General features: G+C 30.6%; 10 protein-coding genes across 10 annotated transcripts, besides 7 other annotated features; 2 read left to right on the top strand and 8 right to left on the bottom strand.

The window, feature by feature from the left end:
* Positions 1-5,706: part of a mobile genetic element that runs on past the window's edge.
* TVAGG3_0069560 (phage tail repeat-like family) lies at positions 477-1,328 on the top strand (the record flags this gene model as incomplete). Its single annotated transcript, XM_051221651.1, has 1 exon — positions 477-1,328. The coding sequence occupies one exon, from the start codon at positions 477-479 to the stop codon at positions 1,326-1,328; it is 852 nt and encodes a 283-aa protein (XP_051106637.1).
* TVAGG3_0069550 (uncharacterized protein) lies at positions 2,116-2,784 on the bottom strand (the record flags this gene model as incomplete). The annotated part of the gene is made up of 1 exon (XM_051221650.1): positions 2,116-2,784. The coding sequence occupies one exon, from the start codon at positions 2,782-2,784 to the stop codon at positions 2,116-2,118; it is 669 nt and encodes a 222-aa protein (XP_051106636.1).
* Positions 3,033-4,008, bottom strand: TVAGG3_0069540 (uncharacterized protein; the record flags this gene model as incomplete). Its single annotated transcript, XM_051221649.1, has 1 exon — positions 3,033-4,008. A coding segment is annotated over one exon (976 nt), but the record flags the coding sequence as incomplete, so codon positions are not given.
* On the bottom strand, positions 4,075-4,428 carry TVAGG3_0069530 (Prim-pol domain family; the record flags this gene model as incomplete). Its single annotated transcript, XM_051221648.1, has 1 exon — positions 4,075-4,428. One exon carries the CDS (start codon positions 4,426-4,428, stop codon positions 4,075-4,077), a length of 354 nt encoding a protein of 117 aa, XP_051106634.1.
* TVAGG3_0069510 (integrase core domain containing protein family) lies at positions 5,707-7,227 on the bottom strand (the record flags this gene model as incomplete). The annotated part of the gene is made up of 1 exon (XM_051221647.1): positions 5,707-7,227. The coding sequence occupies one exon, from the start codon at positions 7,225-7,227 to the stop codon at positions 5,707-5,709; it is 1,521 nt and encodes a 506-aa protein (XP_051106633.1).
* Positions 5,707-7,227: a mobile genetic element.
* A 280-nt stretch (positions 7,228-7,507) lies between these two features.
* TVAGG3_0069490 (DNA/RNA polymerase superfamily) lies at positions 7,508-8,080 on the bottom strand (the record flags this gene model as incomplete). The annotated part of the gene is made up of 1 exon (XM_051221646.1): positions 7,508-8,080. The coding sequence occupies one exon, from the start codon at positions 8,078-8,080 to the stop codon at positions 7,508-7,510; it is 573 nt and encodes a 190-aa protein (XP_051106632.1).
* Positions 8,081-9,120: 1,040 nt separating this feature from the next.
* TVAGG3_0069480 (DNA/RNA polymerase superfamily) lies at positions 9,121-10,090 on the bottom strand (the record flags this gene model as incomplete). Its single annotated transcript, XM_051221645.1, has 1 exon — positions 9,121-10,090. A coding segment is annotated over one exon (970 nt), but the record flags the coding sequence as incomplete, so codon positions are not given.
* A 1,592-nt stretch (positions 10,091-11,682) lies between these two features.
* Positions 11,683-12,265: a mobile genetic element.
* An 867-nt stretch (positions 12,266-13,132) lies between these two features.
* TVAGG3_0069460 (MULE transposase domain-containing protein) lies at positions 13,133-14,581 on the top strand (the record flags this gene model as incomplete). The annotated part of the gene is made up of 1 exon (XM_001324307.2): positions 13,133-14,581. The coding sequence occupies one exon, from the start codon at positions 13,133-13,135 to the stop codon at positions 14,579-14,581; it is 1,449 nt and encodes a 482-aa protein (XP_001324342.2).
* Positions 13,133-14,581: a mobile genetic element.
* A 694-nt stretch (positions 14,582-15,275) lies between these two features.
* Positions 15,276-15,298: a mobile genetic element.
* Positions 15,276-15,298: a terminal%2Cinverted (terminal inverted repeat of MuDR-6/TvMULE4 transposon ID:TVAGG3_0069440).
* Positions 15,299-15,984: 686 nt separating this feature from the next.
* TVAGG3_0069430 (sialidase 1 (lysosomal sialidase) family) lies at positions 15,985-18,005 on the bottom strand (the record flags this gene model as incomplete). Its single annotated transcript, XM_001324308.1, has 1 exon — positions 17,193-18,005. One exon carries the CDS (start codon positions 18,003-18,005, stop codon positions 17,193-17,195), a length of 813 nt encoding a protein of 270 aa, XP_001324343.1.
* Positions 18,006-18,386: 381 nt separating this feature from the next.
* Positions 18,387-20,158, bottom strand: TVAGG3_0069420 (G-protein beta/gamma-subunit complex binding; the record flags this gene model as incomplete). Its single annotated transcript, XM_001324309.2, has 1 exon — positions 18,906-20,063. One exon carries the CDS (start codon positions 20,061-20,063, stop codon positions 18,906-18,908), a length of 1,158 nt encoding a protein of 385 aa, XP_001324344.1.
* A 481-nt stretch (positions 20,159-20,639) lies between these two features.
* Positions 20,640-21,205: part of a mobile genetic element that runs on past the window's edge.

Raw genomic sequence — 21,205 nt, 5'->3', positions numbered from 1 at the left:
ATCAAACATTAGACCCTAACTCTTACCCATCAATACAAAACATTTTATCCATCAACTTAAACACATTTTCTTTATCATATCCGTTTCAATTATCCGGGAATTCATTTATTCTTCATTCAAAAGATTTATCAAATATTAAATTTAGAATAACTGACCTATTTGATTGTGATTTAGAATTCATGAATGAAATATTATGGCAATTTCAAATAGAAAAAATAGCTGATGAGATAACAGATTAAATATTTATTTTTAAATCATAATAAATGATTAAACAACAGCAACCACAACAACTTAAGGCACAAAACACCCAGGTCCTTCAGACCATTACATACGCCATATATGCATATAATTCAAAGACGGCAGAACAAACGCAAAGGTTGAAATATGGAGATTTGGAGATAGTATTGAAAAATGACCATTTCGAATTCGTTTGCAAAGGAGGTGCAGTGATATCAAATATAAAAGAAATTTTATTTATGAATTCAAAAATTAAAGGAATAACGGATGATATAACATCAATTCCACCAGAAGAACAGAGATATTACGCATTAAATGCATTTCCTAAAGTTTTGAAGATTGGAAGATTTAATTTAAATGAGGAATTCATAGAAGGTTTCCTAAATGACATAATGAAGAAGGTGGATAAGGAATATGTGGATAGTGAGTTAGAGAAGAAGGCAAATTTGGTTTATGTTGATGAAAAAGATAATGAAATTAAAGAAAAGGTTGAATGGTATCATGAATGGACATTTGAGACTTTTAAAGTTAAAGCCGATACAGAATGGGTTTCAGGATGTTTAGACCTTAAAGCAGATAAAACTTATGTAGATGAAAATTATGCAAAGAAGTCGGAAGTAAATGATGTGATTACAAGCATGAAAAATGAAATACTTCAAACATTATATCCTGTTGGTTCTATTTATACGTCAATGAACTCAACAAATCCATCAACAGTTTTAGGTTTTGGTACGTGGAAGCAGATTGTAGATAAATTCTTATACTGTGCTAGATATTCAAAGCAAACAGGAGGTTCGAAGAAAATTAAAGAAGCAAACCTTCCACCGCACACTCATACAGGAACGACAAACACAACAGGAAATCATTCACATTCAATAACAAAAAGAGGTTATACAAATCTTGCAGCGGGTTCGGATAGATGGGGAATGAATAGATATGATATCACAACTGACCCAGTAGATTCAAGCACAGGTATTTTCTGTGGAACCACAGGTAATCATTCACACACTTTCACAACAAATCCAACAGGCTCGGGTAAAGATTACATGCCACCATTTGTGACTGTATTCGCATGGTACCGCGTTCAATAAACACACTTGAGCCTACTTTGCAGGCTTACCGAATGAACTAAATATATTTTATGTCTGTAATTAATTAGGTAATGAAGTAATGAATGAACTGCAGAAATAATGTTTACGTTAAGTGACTCAAAGAGTCCGGAGACAAAGTCTCATGGTTTTTAGGTTATTCAATAATTAATTATTTTTGAAGAACTGAAGGTGCTACCATGTTACCATGTGCTACCAGGTTAATTAACTTCTCTGAAAAAATGAGACAACATGACATTTTGACAACAACACAGGAGGAAGGCAGTTATGAATTATTTTTGAAGAACTGAAGGTGCTACCATGTTACCATGTGCTACCAGGTTAATTAACTTCTCTGAAAAAATGAGACAACATGACATTTTGACAACAACACAGGAGGAAGGCAGTTATGAATTATTTTTGAAGAACTGAAGGTGCTACCATGTTACCATGTGCTACCAGGTTAATTAACTTCTCTGAAAAAATGAGACAACATGACATTTTGACAACAACACAGGAGGAAGGCAGTTATGAATTATTTTTGAAGAACTGAAGGTGCTACCATGTTACCATGTGCTACCAGGTTAATTAACTTCTCTGAAAAAATGAGACAACATGACATTTTGACAACAACACAGGAGGAAGGCAGTTATGAATTATTTTTGAAGAACTGAAGGTGCTACCATGTTACCATGTGCTACCAGGTTAATTAACTTCTCTGAAAAAATGAGACAACATGACATTTTGACAACACAGCAGGATTAATGCAAAAATAAATTCCAATCATACTTTATAAAGCATCATTTACAGGTATTTCATCGTCAGTAAATGAATCCTCATTATCGTTTGGTTCAACCTGTTTATATAATCCTTTCATTTCTTCTTTCAAAACATAACACCATGTTTGTTTATCGTCTATTCTTCTATGTTTCCTATCACATTTATCCTTAATGCTCATTTGAAAATTCTTGTCTTTCATGTCTGATGGTTTGCAGAATAGAGCATTTTTACACGTCATACCCGCACACAATTCATCATAATGTGTATTTATCCATACATCTAAAGGATTTGTTGATAATTCTATTAAATCTTGTTTGGCTTCAGTCATCGGAATGATTCGTACATTAAATGATGAAAGGTCGTAATTGATAAAATATGTTAAAAGGTTATCATAAAATTCCTTTGTGCATGAATCCATTAAATTCTTGAAGTAATCAAATTGACCCTTGAATTTACCATTAACTCTTAAAACTACGTATCTTCTGTCTCCAACTTCAATTTTGACAGGGTAGACGTTATTAGTTACGAAAATGAAGTTTGCAACGTTCTGAGCAGTTCTTCTGGGTTGATTCTTTTCATTAATTCTTATCTCATTATCCGTTATAATTGATTTCAAAGCGTTGAAGTTTGCGAGTCTGTCTTCACCTACATTCTTGAGTTCATTAAGTACAAGAAACATTTTATTCTCAACTACTGAATTGAAATTACCCGTTAGCTCACTTATTTCAGTAATGTTTTTACATGAATAACCGGCGAGAAGTTCAGAAATAATGTCTGTGAATCTGTTTTTACCTGTTCCCTGAAGTCCTTTCAAAATAATTGCTGTTTCATTCTTGATTCCAGGATGTTGAATCATTGATGCAATCCAGCCGAGTAGGTATTTATACACTTCATCATTATTATCACAAATGGCTTCTTTAATGAAATTCATAAACATCTCAATTTTTGAGTAATCAGGCTTTTCGAGAACGTTGTATTTATAACCTTGAAACGTTGAGAAAACATCTGGGGAATCAGATTTAAAGCAAACACCCTTAACAGTTAATGAAGACAATTGATTTAGTAGTACGTCCCATGCTGTTATTGTTTTACCTTCTTCTTTAAATAATTTAATCATTTTAAGTGACTCTTTCATGTTTGATTGAAGAACGAATGATATTTGATTCATTTTATCGTGGATATTATAGTCCTTTTGAATGAAGTATTTGTTTCCATAATCTACAAAACGGATTACACGTGATAAATCCTCAATTACTTCAGAACTGTTTTTATACTGATGATTTTCAGCCTTGCGTCTAATATCTGTTATCAAAAACGAGTCATCAAGTTTGATATCAAATGTTATTTTTGGCTTACGTAATAAAGGTAAAACATATTCATCATAATATTCCTTTTGATATAGTTTTAGAATCTTCACTAAAACAAATGGAGAAGTCATTAAATGTGCATATCTACTACGTGCTTTTTCAAAATTACTTTTTGCATTTTCAGTTAAATTGCAGAAGTTATAAACGTTATCGTATGCTTCATTAATTAAATGATTAGGTAACGAATTAATTGCTTGAAACAGTGTGAATAATGTTATTTCTTTTTCCAAATTCATGTTTCCACCGTCATTATGTACTTCAAAATCACTGATGCCATCAACTATGCTCTGGGCAAGTTTATCGTCAATGTTTACATCTTTGTTTTCATTCATTATACTCTTTATTTCTTCGTTCTTCTGTTCAACTCTTACCTTAATATTCAAATCATTTAATATATCATTCACTGTTCTGGTTAATGTTGAATCATAACTTCCACGAATGAATGAGTATGTATTGATTGGTTCTGTTGCATTCTTGCGAACTCTTGAATCAGCCATAACCACTAAAGAACGCTTTGAATCATCCATAGAAGTCATTATATCAATATCATAATCATTGCAAGAATAACATTTAATCATTCTGTTCGAGGTTGAATAGAATGATTAAATGTTGCAATAAATGTGAAGACCTCCTGAAGCGGTTTTAACGATAACATCTTTATCCGAAAGTTTTGATAAAATGTCTTTTCTAACTGTTTCTTTAAGTTCATCATTGTATGATTTATTGATATCAACATCTATAATCGTTAAATTTGATATTTTATTTACTAATAAAGCCATACCAGTTTTCCTTCCTCTTCCTCCATCGTGTTTGAGGTAGTTATGTAAATCAATCTTGTTTTCACCAATTCTTTCGTTGAGGGTTTTAGTTTCTGCCACAACTAATTCCTCAGCTAATGAATCAATAACTTGTTCATCAGAAACGATAAAGTTGCTGCTGTTGTTTGTTGCTGTCATTTATATAGGAATAAAAAAATAAAAATAATTTTAAAACTAACTTTATTTCTTCTGTCTTAAGGAAATTCATGAAAATTCATGAGGGTAGATATCAGGTTAGATCTAACCATCTACCCTAAACATTATTTTTGCTGAATTCAGCAACAAAATGAACGAGGTCAGGATGTATGTAAATACCTTTGAATTCATTTATAACGCCCTTAGTAAGCTCATAAAATGCTTGTTTTGAGGTGGAGCCAAAAGTGGCTCGACCGTATTCTTTCAACCAAAACTCAAGAATTTCCTGCATGAATTTTGTATAAAAAAACAACCGTCTGAATTCCGGCGGTTGCTATATTCTTCACAAAATGCCTTATAATACTCTTCCCAGGACTTATTTTCCAACAACTTTCTAAAGTCTTTCCTAAACTGACTGACTGACTGACTGACGGCACAAAGTGGCTTAACGAAAACATTAATATATAAAATTCATGAAAATTCATAACGTATATCACGTTAAACGTTTGTAAATCTTGAGGGTAGAAATGAGGTTAGAAATGAGGGTAGATATCAGGTTAGATCTAACCATCTACCCTAAACATTATTTTTGGGTCATTTACACTCATTACGATGAAGAAGTCTTGACAAAACATATACGAAGAAGTCTTGACATAGAGTTTACGCTCATTACGATGAAGTCATGACAAAACATATACGTTCATGTTTGACATAGAGTTTACGATGAAATCATGACAAAACATTTACGATAAAATATATTTCCTGCTGTGTTGTCAAAATGTCATGTTGTCTCATTTTTTCAGAGAAGTTAATTAACCTAGTAGCACATGGTAACATGGTAGCACCTTCAGTTCTTCAAAAATAATTCATAACTGCCTTCCTCCTGCTGTGTTGTCAAAATGTCATGTTGTCTCATTTTTTCAGAGAAGTTAATTAACCTGGTAGCACATGGTAACATGGTAGCACTGAAAAAATTAAATTTGGATAGAGTTTAAAAATTCATCTTTATTAAATTCATCTCTTCCAATCAATTTATTTATTCTATTAAATTCTTTTATTTTTGCTTCACTCAGTTTAAGGATTGAACGGTAAGTTTCTAATTTTTCGATTATTTCCTTATCGTTTTCAGTTCCATTAGTTTTATGGGCATCAACCCCACCGCATTGCGGCTTCTTTTTGTAATAGCATATTTTTGATTTAATTCTGTTTAGTTTCTTTTTATATTCATCGTCTGGACTCTTGGCTGCTTCGTTGTCACTCATTTCTTACGAAATAAAAAAATTAAATATTATTTAAATATAATGGAGTAATAAAATAAATCGGAATTTCTATTAATTTATTGTCAACTTCAACTAATGCATTGCCGTTAATATATCTAACAAATTCAGCTATTGTGTCAAATCTTCGTCTTCTTTTTGTCATTGATTTATCAGTTTTTCCATAATCGAGATGAATCAAAACTTTATCCCCTTGTTTAAAATTCATGAGCCCCGAATTAATTTGTTCACGTTTAACATCATTTAACCTTTCCATTTGCTTTCTAATATATTCCCATTCTTTTGAAATATCATTTTTCATTTCCACCGGTTTCATGTTTATAGTTCTATGCCATGTATTATTATAATAATATACTAACTGCTGTATGATGGAGTCATGATTTCCATCCCAGTATATCTGACCGTTAACCCCTAACGCATCTCTAAGAGTTTTCATTACTGCATCAACTATTTTATTATGAAACGTATATGGAGAGGATGAAAAGAAAAAATTAATTTGTGGGAAATAATGAGTCATAGTTGCCTGAAATCCTTTATCACCATCACCCCTGATATTATCTACTCTTTCATGATCTAGTAAGTATTGTATAGCTCTTCTTGTTTCCTGTTCTGTTTTCCCTTTCACTGGAATGCAATATAAATATCTAGTGTTAATGTTAATGGCAAATAAATAAGTAACTTTTCCTTTTGAATATTCCAGATGATCTATTTCGTATGAATATGGATATGGTGCAAATGAATGGCGACTAAATTTTTCCTTTAACGGTTGAATTTTCGGGTCAATTGGTTTATTTAATATCTTGAAATCCTTTTTAAAATCTTTTTGCTTCTTTAATGTTTGAAATGGATATAATAAAGTGAATGATGAAGGATTAACTGAAGGAGGAGGCGGTACTGTCGTTGGAGGTTTTGGTGTTGCAAGTGGTTTAATTTTATCTGCTTTGATTTTGGATTTCATTCCTTCCTTCATTAATTCTGGATGTATTCTATTCATTTGTTTTAAATATGCTGTATATAAAGGTTTGATATACTTTCCCGCTTCGAGTTTATGTTGAAGGATGAATTCCAAAAGTTGATCTTCATTTAAAAGTCGGGCTGAATATGGTTTAACTAATGAATCATAAATTAAAGCTTGTGCTTCATTTATGGTCTGAAGGACCTGGGTGTTTTGCACCTTTTGTTTTTGTTCCTTTGGCTTTTGCGGCTCAGGATTATATAATTTATATAATTCATTAATATCTTCTTCTGTTAATACTTTATTTTTGAAATCTTTCAACTGTTTAAGTTGTGATTTAGTTTTTCCCTTTGAATATTCATTATTTTTAATTTTGTCTTTAATTTTAGAAATTATTCTATCATGATATTTCAAAATTTTATTTTTATAATATGGATAATAATATTCCATATCATCACCCGTTATATTGTTATCATATTTTTGGAGATATGCTTTTAAATCATAATAAGTAAGAAAATTTTGATTAAGTACTAAATCATAAATTAAATTTTTTAAATCTGTGTTATCCATTTATATAAAAATAAAATCAATGTTTTAAGGGTGCCCACCTCTTTGAATCATAGTATCAAAACCATTATTTACATATTGAATCCCATCATTAACGGTTCCTTCTTCTAAAACGGTATCAAATGGTGGCGGTTGTTGTTGCTGTTGATGCTGTGATGGGATTTAAAAAATTCGTTGTGGTTGATTATTTGGAATCTGAAAGTTAAAACCATTTGGTATAAATCGATTTGGTTCCTTTTGTCTCTTCTGTGGCATTTTATTAAAAATAAAATTTTAAATTGTATTAAATAAATGGCATACAACATCCATTTTCACAACATACAGCCTTAGTGTGTGCTCCTGTTAATGCAGTCTTACCGATTGTTAAGCGAGTCATTGACCCATTTTTAAGTTGTAAATTAATATTCTGACCATCAAATATCAATTTATCATTTATTATATCCAAATATTTTTTAGGTGTTAATTGCTTATTTTGTCGTAAACTAACACCTTTCATTTTTTGTGCAATCTTTTTAAAATCACCCCCATCAATTGAACCGTTGAATGATGTATAACACTTAGGACATAAAGCAACCATGTTATCGCCTTGTTTCTCAATTGCTAAACCCAATAACTTCTTCTCATGTGCTTTTTCTTCAGCTTTATTCTTTAATTTAGGTTTAAATTTCTCATCAAAACAGAAGAAATCAAAAGGTGCGAATTTGAAAATGTTTTTATCATAAAATTGTTTATCAGTAACAATTGCTTGAAATGCTTGAGTGTTAGGAAGATTTGGGTCGCCAGCGATTGCCCAATAAGATGAATCAGTATCACCTTCAATGAAATGAAAACGATTAAGATTCATGCATTTATACATAAAATCATAAATGAAAACCAAATACCAGTATTTAGCATTATCTAAAGTGAAGAATGCCTCTTGTAAACATGTTTCACATCTATAAAATCTATCTTTAAGCATCACTTGATATGTATCTTCACCTATTTCTCTTATGTTTTTAAACTTATTTGACATACATGCAACGCGTGCCTTCTGTGCATTCATTATTTTAGTCTTTGCGTAATTTTGTGTATTCATTGCATCGTAACCATATGATCCATTAAGCGAAATCTTGCAAAATAAACTTTTTCCTTTATTTCCTTCTAATTCAGCCTTTTGTCTTTCGTTCATAAATTTGTTCGCAAATTCATTAAAACAAGTGTTTTTAGTAAATGTTAAAATTGATTGAATATCATCGATGATAAAATGAAATCTGTCTATTAGATACCAAAGATAATAAGAAGAAAATGGTTGATATTGGTTGTGTGTTGATGCTAATTGAGTTAATTTCCTCTGTTTCTGGTCAACTGGTAGATTGTTTGATTTCATGTAATTATACATAAAACTGCCAATTGTTTTTTCATCTGTGATAATATCTAAGTTTCTTATTATCGGTAAAAAGTTTATGTAATAATTAATGTATTTTTCATCAATGTGACCCTTTACTTCAGCCACGAATAAAGTATTTTTCTTTCTAATAATTCCCAGTGCTTTTGCTTTCTTTGTTGCTGTATCACAAATGATAACACCATTCAATCTTCCCGGCATATACATTTTATGGTCAGTATATTGAATGAAATCATGAGGATTAGATGAAAATGATGAAGGATATAATGAATTAAAATCAACACCAACGAAATGAGTCATAATGTTGGTGGTGTCCTCATTTGATACAGTTTTAGTTTCTGGATTATATGAAAGTTTATTAATGTGCGTGATTCCTTTAAGATTTACTCTATGTTGAACATTTGATAAACCACCAGTAATTCCATTACGGAGAATGTGATAAGCTTCAACTGAATCTAAAGTCATTGGTAAATTATTTTTTAATGCATAATTTCTTAAATTGATTCTTAAACGTTGAACATCTTCATCTTTATTTGATTTTACGACATTGCAATAACAACACATTAACTGACAATTTTCTTTGGTATGTGGTTTTTCATTATCGATTCTATCCAATGTTGGTTTATTTGCATATGTAAACGCTTTACCACACATTTTGCATTTAGATGAAAGGATTAAATCGTGATAGTATTGAAAATCATCCATTGAAACATTATTTTTAGTATCTCTTTCTGCTTTTTCATCTTGTTTCTTATATGATTCAATTTTATATTTCCAATACTTTTTCGTTAATTCAAAACTTGATTCTATCTCTTCCTCAGGATATTTTTCATTAGGATTAAAGTCTTTATATGCTAAAGCGTAACGAATCATTGAAGCATTCGATGATAAAGAAAGATTATGAAGCATGTCAATTTTATAAACAAATGTTTCTTCAATAATTTTATCGATTGGGTCAATCATAATTTCAACATCTTTATTGCAATAATGAATAAAATATTCTAATCTATTCTTAAAATTTTTAGCATCATTGAGATATATTTGATAATCACTATCTGATATAGTTTCTTGGGTTAATGCTGAATAAAATGAATCTTGAGTGAATGGTTTCTCTTTATATAATTCTTCTTCGTAATTTTCCCATGTGATGAATTGATAAGGGAAAAAGGATTTAACACGTGTTTTATTATTTCCGAAATCTTGAGTGAATTGGTCTAATGTCCCACCCGCTATATAATTTCTGATGTCAATAAATCTCAATTCATATGGAACGTTTGTTTTCTTTACAATGATTTGCTTAAATTGTGAAGATGAACCCAGCATTGATTTTATTTTCCATTTTGCAGTGTTTAAATCACGAAGAATTAAATTTAAATCAAACTTTCCCGAATTAAAACCTATGATATTCACTTTATTGAATTCCTCATCTAGAAGTTCTTTAAATGCTTCCTTCTGTTTTTCATTTAATGTTTGTGACTTCATTAATTCTTCATATTGTTCAATATTTGATTTAGCAACTAATGAACAGGTTGAAAATAAAAACTCAATCCAATCAGAAATAAAAGAATCACTCGAAGTTAAGCAAAAATTCCTCGTATATGTTTTATCATTTAATTTAACCGTTGATGATACCATGAATGGTTTTAAGTAAGCGTTCAAAGTTGCACACTCAGAAAGTTGTAATTCTTCTTTAGTCTCTAATGTTTCGAAGTCAAAAGTAATATAATATCTTGTCGGTTGATAATATTCCTGCAAATTATGAGCTAATAACCACTGATATATCTTCTGTTTCGTAATATGTGGTGCATATGGTTGCTGTGTCTTTTGCAACTGAACGTCTTGAATTAATCTTCCATTATTTTCTTTACATTTCTCACAATGCTTTAAAAATCTTCTTTGGTTTTTCCTTTCTGGATCATCACGGATAGAATAAACTTCTTCTTTACAATATGGACAAACTCTATAGCCGGTGAGTGCTTCTACGTCTGTTATTCTGTCAGCGTGAAGTTTTCCACATGGACTCTGTGTTAATAAAATATTTACTGTTTCAAATTCTGGATCTATCATTATTGATTCCACTAATGGAAAGTCTACCTTATTTATGTCCACGTCTTCTGGTTGAGGATCACAATAATAGAAATCAATATTAACATTTAACATTCTCGCTAATCTCTCACTTTCTGATGAAATGTCAAACCCTTCATATGAATCTATTGCTTCATTTAAATAGCTTCTACGAGTTTTAGGATTAACACCATCAGGAATGTTATAGAAGCGTTTAAATAACCTTCTACCTTCTGCTCTAATTTGATTATCATTCATTTTAGCTGTTCCGTTTTTGTTCATTTATGTAAGAATAAAAATTAAAAAATAAATAAAAATAAAGTTTATTTTTTAAAGCCCATAAAATGAATTAAGAACACATAAATTTTTATCATCTGCGACGTGACGAATACATTTTAATTTACTCAAGAATGCGTACCCTGATACATTAAATCTAATTCCTGTCTTATTTAATTTCACAACTTTGAAAAGGAATGTATGAATAGCTATAAAATGATGAGAAGATGTTTTATGGGTTGCTTCCATTTTTTCTGAAATAAATGAATAAATATAATGCTTATACGTTTTCATATCTTTTATATTCTTAATAACGAATGGTATAGACTTTTCCACTTCATCTTCCTTTGGTGCTGTTCTTTCATATGAAACATTATTAGTATCTTCAACAATGAAACCGCAATCACACAAAATTTTATAGGTTCCAATGGTTTCTTTTGATATTTTATCTAATAAATCAAAAACTTTATCAACACCTGTGCATTTATTTAAATAATAATTTGTGTAAATATCATGATCTTCTTTCTTAATCGTATTAGTTGCATATGTCACGTTTTTAAGAGCTTTTTTGAATTTTTCGGAATCTAAAGGTGGTGAAAGTAGGATACAGGGGTATTCTTCATTATCAATAAATTGTAACTTATGTTTACGAATAAATTTAGTACCTTCTTCTGAAAGTGTTTCATCTATTTCGCCATCTAATAAATTTTGTGTTGATTCTGAGACATAATTTTTATATCTTTCTTCATGAGATTTCTGAACTTCTGATTCTGAAGCTGGGATATTCATTAAACCCTCTACTTCATTTTCATTATATTTTTCAACTTCTCTTAATTCCTTAATTCTTTCATCTATTTCATCTCTTATTTTTTTCAGTCTTTCAATTTCATTGTATTCATCATCATCTTTAATCCGTTCTTCATAATATTCAGGGAAAACATCAGGTTCTTTAGGTTTTTCTTCTTTAGATGTGGGATATAAGAAATTTATAACATCATCTTTATTCATTTTTCCATCATAATCAAACTCATTTAAAAACTCCGCGAATTTTTGACAATTTCTTAAATAATATTTATCAACCTCATAACCCGCCTCCTCTAATATATCCTTTATTTCCTCATTTGTGAATCCCAATTTTTTAACGTCGTTAGTCTTGACGCTCATTTCATACAAAATAAAAATAAATTATTCAAAAATGTAAGACATGAATTTTTAAAGTTTATTTTTTAAAAATTTTTTATTTTTTTTTTATTTCATTATGGTAGTGAATCTTTTATTCATGAAAATAATTATTTCTAATTTCTTTTACTCGTTTATGAGGTCTTTGATTATGACTCCATTGATTCCATTCAGGATTTAAACAATGTTTAATTAATCGCGGAATATCTGACATCATCTATATATAGCTTCTTTTATAAAAGATGAAAAATAAATTATTTTAAAATTAATGTTAATTTTTTAATGCGTTTATAAATAAATATATTTTAATGCATCGTCTATATATAGATGTAACAAAAAAAGTCACACAACCCTTCCTATCCTACTACTTATGTTGGCCAAAAATTTTCGTGTTATTTTTTGTGTTTAAGCATAAATTATGTATTTACTTATGAAGGATAAGCATTTTATTCATTGTCATAAAAATAATTGTACGAAATTACGAAACTAAGCCCCTCGCTTCGCTCGCGGCTTAAGTAAACAACATATTTCAGATTATCGATACTAAAAAATATTTTATTTTATTACATTTTTTTTGCTTTTTTTTTAAAGCTTCTTAACTTAAATCATGGAATGTCTCAAAGACAAAAGTAGCATACAGCATGCAAAGCTAAAGAAAGATAATCATAATTAATACCTTTAAAGTTTAAAATCTTGATTTTTTTTAAAATCAAATATTTATAACTTTAATACATACAGCTTAAACCTTATACTTGTTTTCTCTTGTGAGAAAGCAATCTTACAAAGCTAACAATCCTAAAAAATAAAGAATTAAAATTTAATAATTTAATCTAACAAAATTTCTCTCTTTATCCTTTTGCACTCTTTATATGCAACTCAAATCCATCATATAATATTCCTATAATACTCTTGCCTCAAACAATGACGAACAAACTGCTATTCTCATTTAATTACAGACCAAATCTATTCAAATTTCTGAATTTTTAATTTTCATTTCAATTTCAAATGGAATTAGAAGAAGAAACCATCTTTACTGTTATGGATCTTTGTAAATTTGGAGTTAAACAAGAAATACAAGCACAGTATGGATATGGTGAACGTGTCAGGAAAGAAAGATCTCAGATTTCATTCCACTGCAAATATCCAAAATGTCCTGCACATTTTAATGTTGCAATCTTGGATCAAAATAAATACAAACTAATCAAAATAGTTGAAGAACATGATCATTCCGCCCCAAATGATAAAAGTCAATATTCGTCTGTCTTTTATCGCAAATATTTAGAACATTACTTCCAAACAGATGACAATCAAAGAGCGATAGCACAGCTAAATGCATTCAAAGATCTTGAAATTCCTCTTACAGGTCCGTCCATTCCAGAGATGTACGCTCAAAAACCACGTGCAATCAAACGATTTGCAGAGAGAATACATGCTCTTCAAACTAGATATTCTCCTGACGATGTTGTGTCATTGCAAATCTTTGTTCAGACAGTACAAGAAGAATCTCCAGATGATCTCATTGCATTTGAAGTCTCAGACAATAATATGTGTTTCTATTACGCGCCTTTTGAAGGCAAAGCTTATGCGCATAGTATCAAGACATTTCATATAGACAGCACCTATAAATTGTTGCGATCAAACATTCCATTGTATGCATTTACTGGCAAAATCAAAGATTTTCACATTTTCCCTTTTTTATATTTCTTTTGTCAACCAGACACTTATCAAAACATTCAAGTTTGCGTGTGCGCCTATCTCAGATGGGTAACAATTGAGCCAGAATACATTAGCATGGACTGTGCTCCACAGATAGCTCAAGCAATAGAAGAAAGCATTCCACAAGCTCAAATACTTTGGTGCGGAGTACATGTTCTTCGTGCAATTCTTCGCAAATCAAATAAGTTTTCTTCTCAAGAAAAATTTGAACAATTCTATAATTTGATGAAGGATTTAGTCTTCAAATTAGATGCAGAACATGAGGAAGAAGCAAATGCTGCCTATGATCAAGTTCTGGAGTTGCTCGACACAGATCCAACAGCATCTCAATACTTTAACAGACAATGGCGTTACAACATATCAAGATGGATTGCTCGTGACAGGCGTGAAGGCGACGCAACTAACAATATTGCCGAAGCTCATTTTAGAACACTCAAACATGACTATTTTCCTGATCGAAAAAATCTCAGAATTGATGATGTTATTATAGAAATTTATACAAAAGTGATACCATCTTTCGTTATCAAACTCAAAATTGATCAAAATCCAGCAGATGACCGTGTCATTAGGATCATGGAAAAAGCAACTAACGCAGAAATTGATGTAAAAAGACAAAGAAAAATCGAGAGTATTTCAATGCTCAATAGATTGCTCAATGCTGTTAGTGATGACTCAATAGATCCCACTAAAATATATCCTACCTTGAAAGTATTATTACAAAGAACTCATTTTATTTAATTTTGATTTTAATTTTAGATTAAATTATTAAATTTTAATTCTTTATTTTTTAGGATTGTTAGCTTTGTAAGATTGCTTTCTCACAAGAGAAAACAAGTATAAGGTTTAAGCTGTATGTATTAAAGTTATAAATATTTGATTTTAAAAAAAATCAAGATTTTAAACTTTAAAGGTATTAATTATGATTATCTTTCTTTAGCTTTGCATGCTGTATGCTACTTTTGGAAACTGCTCTATTGTATTAGAATGTTTTTAAATTTTGCACCTAAAAATGCGTAATATTAAAAATTAAGGTATTAATTATGATTATCTTTCTTTAGCTTTGCATGCTGTATGCTACTTTTGGAAACTGCTCTATTGTATTAGAATGTTTTTAAATTTTGCACCTAAAAATGCGTAATATTAAAAATTAAGGTATTAATTATGATTATCTTTCTTTAGCTTTGCATGCTGTATGCTACTTTTGGAAACTGCTCTATTGTATTAGAATGTTTTTAAATTTTGCACCTAAAAATGCGTAATATTAAAAATTAAGGTATTAATTATGATTATCTTTCTTTAGCTTTACATGCTGTATGCTACTTTTGTCTTTGAGACATTCCATGATTTAAGTTAAGAAGCTAAATTCTGAAGTTTACATGATCCTCTCGTGTGCACCCTTAAAAAATGCAAAAAAAATTGAATACTTTACTGGCTGGGCAAATTTGTCGCCGCCCCTGCACCCATAACAAATTGATAAAATTTTAAAAAATTGTGTATTTTAGTGGGTATTATTTTGGCCAATGCCCGTTGTTACAAGATTTAATATTAACCATATCAATAGCAGACTCAATGTAAAAATTTAGATATATTTTTTTTTTCATTATTCAAACTTTGATAAAGTTTAGTATAATGAATGATTTTGTTTCGTGTATGATACAGAAATGAAAAGCTTAATTAATATTATTTTGCATTTTTTCAAGAATGTTAGAGTATATCTACATTAAAAAATCAGATTCGAACTGCGATACTGCATCAAATTGATGCATATCTGATAAGGATCTCAAAAGAGTAAAGTTAATTTTTTTGAGTTTTTTTAAGTTTTGGGCCTTAGTAAAACACCATCTCGAGCAATATTTTTGGGACGACGATAGACCTTATTTGGCCTTACAGTGGACCCTTAAAACATCGCTATATGTTATGGAGAACAAAATATTTTCATTTGTTTTTGCATAACTTTATCTGGGCCTGACTAATTCAGAATATTTTCCTTGCATGAATTCCGAGTTAAACTTTCATCCAGATAAATTTGGAATAACTGGCTATTTGCTCTCTAAATTCTTGAATAAATGTTTAGTATCTTATGTGATTAGCGACTTCATTTTAGGAATATCTATTGACAAAAACTAGGGTTTTCAATTCTTCAGAAAATGTGAAAACTCTCTCAAAATAAAACAGAGGTGCTGCTCCACATTACTCAGATAGTCAGACTATCTGCTATTTTAATTCATTGGTTTTAATTTTTCTTAAGGTATCATGAAAGATTATTCAATAGATTCATCAAAATTAATTATTACTGCATCATTTGAAGACATGAATCGCAAGCGCTTTGTTTTAGATCAACATACAACAGCTAAATCATTTATTGATTTGATATTATCCGATAATTCGATTCCGAAACCTGATGAAGCAAGCGCATACTTAATAAAAGATGGAGATATATATGAATCCGATGAATTACTTTCATCTAAAACTAAAGAAAAAGAATTTTTGATTAATGTTTTATGGAATCCTATTGTTTCAGATGAAAACACAAATTTATATGATTACAGTGATACTAATTTTGATGAAATTAATCTTCCCAATGATTTGGATTTTCCAAATCAACTGCAAAACATGTTTGAGGAACATTTTCGTAATATTGCATTGCTAAGGCATAATACTGGCATAAATGCAAGAGAATTTATCAATTTACGCTATTTTATTTCAGGTTTTATTCTTGCAGTTATTGGTGGTCCATTCTTCATCTTAATTTGGGGATGCTGCTTGAATGACAGATCTGTCAAACTCGGTCTAATTGCGGGGCTTTTTGTATGGTTAATAATTTATATTTTCTCAAGATGAATTCTATGTTATTTGTATTCTTATTTTCTTTTTGTTAGAAAACATATCGGTAGTCTATTTATTTGGAGGATGTTTTATTGTCGTCTGGAAAAAGTGACAAAATCATTATTGTCGTCTAAAAAGGTGACAAATTATTATTGTCGTCTGGAAAAGTGACAAAATTATCATTGTCGTCTAAAAAATAGATTTTTCAAGCATGTTTCGGTACCTAAATAAAGGAAGAACATCAATTCCATCTATGTATATAGTATGCAAACACGCATGATATATGGAGTAGCTCTTTATCTGGCTAAAAATCCTATTATTTGAAAATTCGCATTGTCGTCTAAAACCGCCAGACGACAATAATAATACCCCATTTATTTGGGTTCAACACACAATTTATTTCGGAAATTGAAATGTTATGAATATTATTACACACATTTTCCCATAGCTTAGCGAAACTGAAAATAGAGAGAAAAATATTATATAATTATTTCAAAAGAGATATTAAATTTTTATTCAATTTTTACTGATCCATTCCCCAGTCCATAGGCAATACTTGAACGGCAAGGCCATTACCATCTGGGTATTCATAATGATAGACAATGTCTGTATTTGGTGCAACAGTTATTGCAGAATAACCTCCATTATTTGGATAGACTGTTTTACCTCCAGTGAAAGTTCTTCCGTTATCAAGTGAATACTTGATAGACATATTCTTTCTTCCCCAATTTGAGTGGCAGTTTGCGAAGAAAAGAATACTTGATTTTCCATAGTCATATCTCATGAATGAAGCATCACATGTTGGATCTGGTAAATCTGTCCTCTTCTCAGACCTAACAAGAACCTTGTTGACAGGGTCTATTTCAAATAAGTAACGACAGCCTTGATTTGTGCGTGCGTTAAGTAACACATTACCTGTGTCAAGTGCAGCAACTGTTGTTTCGTCAGCTGGAGAAACACCAATATCGATTCTTGTCCAATTTCTTCCACCATTCTTGGATTCAATTAAATAAACCTTTCCTATTGAAACATCGACAAGTGTTTGGTATAAATTGCCGTTTCTAGCTTGAGTAGCCTTACCAGATGTAATGAATTTGAAGGCTTTTTCAGAATTTGGTGGAGCAATTTGGTCTGTGATGTCAATAGGATCACTCCATGTTTCACCATCATCACTTGAGAATCTAACATGTTGTCTGTAAATACCATATGCGGAATAATCCATGAAGTTGTAGAAAAGAACAATTTCACCTGTTTGCGTATTTAGAATTGTAGAACTGTCGGAACAGGACTTTCCACTTTCATATGCTGCAATAAATTTCTTATCAGACCATGTCATACCATTATCATAACTGTATTTTGCTACAATTTTGATATTATTGTTTCCGTTTAAGTCACCACAGTTATTTGGTCTATAATCCGCTAAAGCAATTACTGTTCCTTTGGCAGTTGTAACAGCAGAAGGAATTCTATAACAGCCCCCGCCTTCGACTTCTTTACTAGGCTATATTACAAATGGTTTAGTAGGTTCCCTTTTCAATGAGAGTGCGCTAGACACAAGAAAAGAAAACATTATTTTTCACCAAATGAATTTGAATTGAATCTCAATTTTTTAAATACACTCAGAATTTATAATGGGGTGAAAATATACTGACAATAACACATTTTGTAGACGATAATTCTGAATACATAAATTCAAAAGATAGAAAATTTAACTTTGCCAGAACAAACATGCTATTTTATTGTAATAATTTTATTTCTTATACAATGTATTATAAGATTTTCAAAACATTTAGATGAAATAATAAAAAAATTGATGAGATATTAATTTGACGAAAAGTGCCATAATTACCTTAAAGAATTATGAAGTTTACAAACATACAGTCTCAAGGAAAAGTTCATAAACAAATACTATTCAAGACTAGAAATGCAATAAATATCAGCACTTAAGCAAGGGGGTACTCCCAGATACACCAATTTTGTTTTTTCGATGTTTTGAATTTTGAATTTGATTATAGCTTTCACGCCAAAGAAAATATTATCTCTTTCTTTTTCAACAGATAAGACATACTAAATGAATGTTTCTTATCTTTGTTTTGTTAATTAGATACAAAAGATAATTATAATACCAAAACACATACAAGTAGAAACAAGATCTAATCGATATAATTCCTCCGACTTTTGAAAACAAATATTCTTCCGATACAATAATTAAAAAAAAAATTATTCTATTCATGCTTTAATCACAGAAGAATCTTCTATTAAGGTCCTCAAATACAGATTCCGCTACCTTTATAACAGATTGTGAGTCAATAGCTGTCATTGTGAAGGTCTGGAATGTGTGGTATTCAGAACCGTTCTGAACCATTTTATCTTTGAACAATTTAAACAAGTATTCTGAAGTAGCTAATGGATCGTGTATATTTCCTTGGAAATCCGGAAATGCAGCTCCGAAAGCGTCTGTTTCTTGGATCTTCTTGCAGAATTTCTCGTACTTATTACCGACTAAGTAAATTGGGCATTCAGAGCATGTCTCTCCGTTGACTGTGGCTTCGAAAAGTTTAATTGAATCGTCAATTCTTAATTCTTCTGGTTTTTCGAACATTTTACGGTCAAATTCAGCCAAAGAGAATGCAAATATCACTGCTTCTGTTCCCTCAAGGACCTTTTGCCAATTCTTTCTTTCGCATATTTGGCCACCGACATCGGTCAATTGGAATCTTGCTCCCTCTAGATCGAAAACCATCGGTTTGATACCAATTGTTCTGACTCGAACGCGAAGGAGATCGCCATCTGTGGGAACGTAGTCTTCTTTGGCGATTTCGAGGTACTTTTCGAAGAAATAATCCATGTTATCGGGTACAACAACTTGGCTGGTGTGGTAATATGCTTTTTGAATGACGTCGCAATTCCATATTTTATGTAATCCAGCGGCAAGTTCTGAGAAATCTGCATCGAAAGCATCGACATCGAGAAGATTTTGGATGAACTCTTCTTCATCATCAGGAAGTTCGCTTTCAAGGCCTTCGCTTTGAACAAATTTTATTAAATCTTTAATGGCATCAATCATGTTGCCACGAATTGTAACAATTTCGGATCTTCTGTCTTTATCATTGATGCCACCAAGATAATTGAGAACCATATTTCGGGTAAACGTAGTTTTACCGGATTCACCAGCACCTACAATACAAATCTTAAATGCATCTTCATCTGCAGAATTGGACACACCAACTGCACGCTTAGGCGTGATGTTGATTTTCTTTGTTGGAGCTCCCGTTGGAACAGCAAATTTGGTAGCGCCCTTTCCAGATGCGGCTTGTTGATTTGAAGATGGTTGTGGGGCTGGCTGTGGCTTGGACTTTGGAACGTCGGAGTCAGAGGAAAGACAACCTCCCATTGAATGCTTTTTCTTTTCTCTCTTTTTCAATTAAATATGGAATAGTTGGAAATAAGGAGTTTGAAAATATTATGAAAGAATTGGACCAATGTTTGAAGAAGTTATTCAATTTTTGAGAAATGAATTCAAATTTCAGATTTGACTATTTTTTTTCCATTGATTATGGCTTTTATTAAACCAAAATCAGAAATCATATTTGAAAAAGTTTCTTTTTCAATGACTTTCGACCAAACAAATTTATATCGTTCTTCGTATATCAATTTTTGACATTTTCTGTATTGTGAAGTCAAGACAGATCACATGCTACTTTTTGCTCGACAAAACCGATTCAGAATGCTGCCTGTGTAACTTTTTGGGATCCGATCAAATATTTTTCAAAAAAAGTGTCGGAAAGAAGTGGAACATTATATAATTGCGCCGTTTCCAGAAATCTGGCACTAAAATTTTTCTTTCCTTGGTATCTTTTTTTTCGATTTTCTACGATATATGTTTGAAATAAATAGCTACTTATGCCGCAAAATATGCAGAGAAATATGTGTACAATGTGAATGCATAGCAAAATCTATGACATATTAAGGGTGCACACGAGAGGATCATGTAAACTTCAGAATTTAGAACCTTATTTTTAGGCATTATCTTGGCTACCTATTTAGGCTCGAAAAGCAAAAAGTATCAAAAAATACAACTTGACTCCATTATGACCCTTTCATGGAGGTAGTTTTTATCCGCTAGTATTTTCCCTTTGAATCTCTTTACAATTCGAAATCAAATTCAAAACTCAGTAGAAGAAAGGAAGAATCGACTTACTACGGTTGTAATACGAATAAATACATATATTTAATTATTTTTATTTACATAATAATTGTTTGAAGCTCATATTCCAACAAATTTTTAAATAAAAACATTAAAATGTTGAAAATGTTCATATATTTTAATAGGGTTTTGGCACTTTATTGAGGAATTACTACATACATAGTCGAACTGAACTTGATATTTTGAAATTTAAATTATTTATCAAAATTAAAATTTAACTTGAAATTTATAATTATTTAGTCATATTTTGCATAATTCTAAGTAGATTTTGTAAAAAATCAAGAAAGAAAAATTTTAACGTGCTTTATTTTTTCTTTTTTATAATAATA

This window comes from Trichomonas vaginalis, chromosome IV (genome assembly GCF_026262505.1).
Source record: "Trichomonas vaginalis G3 chromosome IV, whole genome shotgun sequence".
NCBI classification, from domain to species: domain Eukaryota; phylum Parabasalia; order Trichomonadida; family Trichomonadidae; genus Trichomonas; species Trichomonas vaginalis.
The sequence above is the reverse complement of the archived record's forward strand: the minus strand, read 5'-3'. Positions and strand labels throughout refer to the sequence as shown.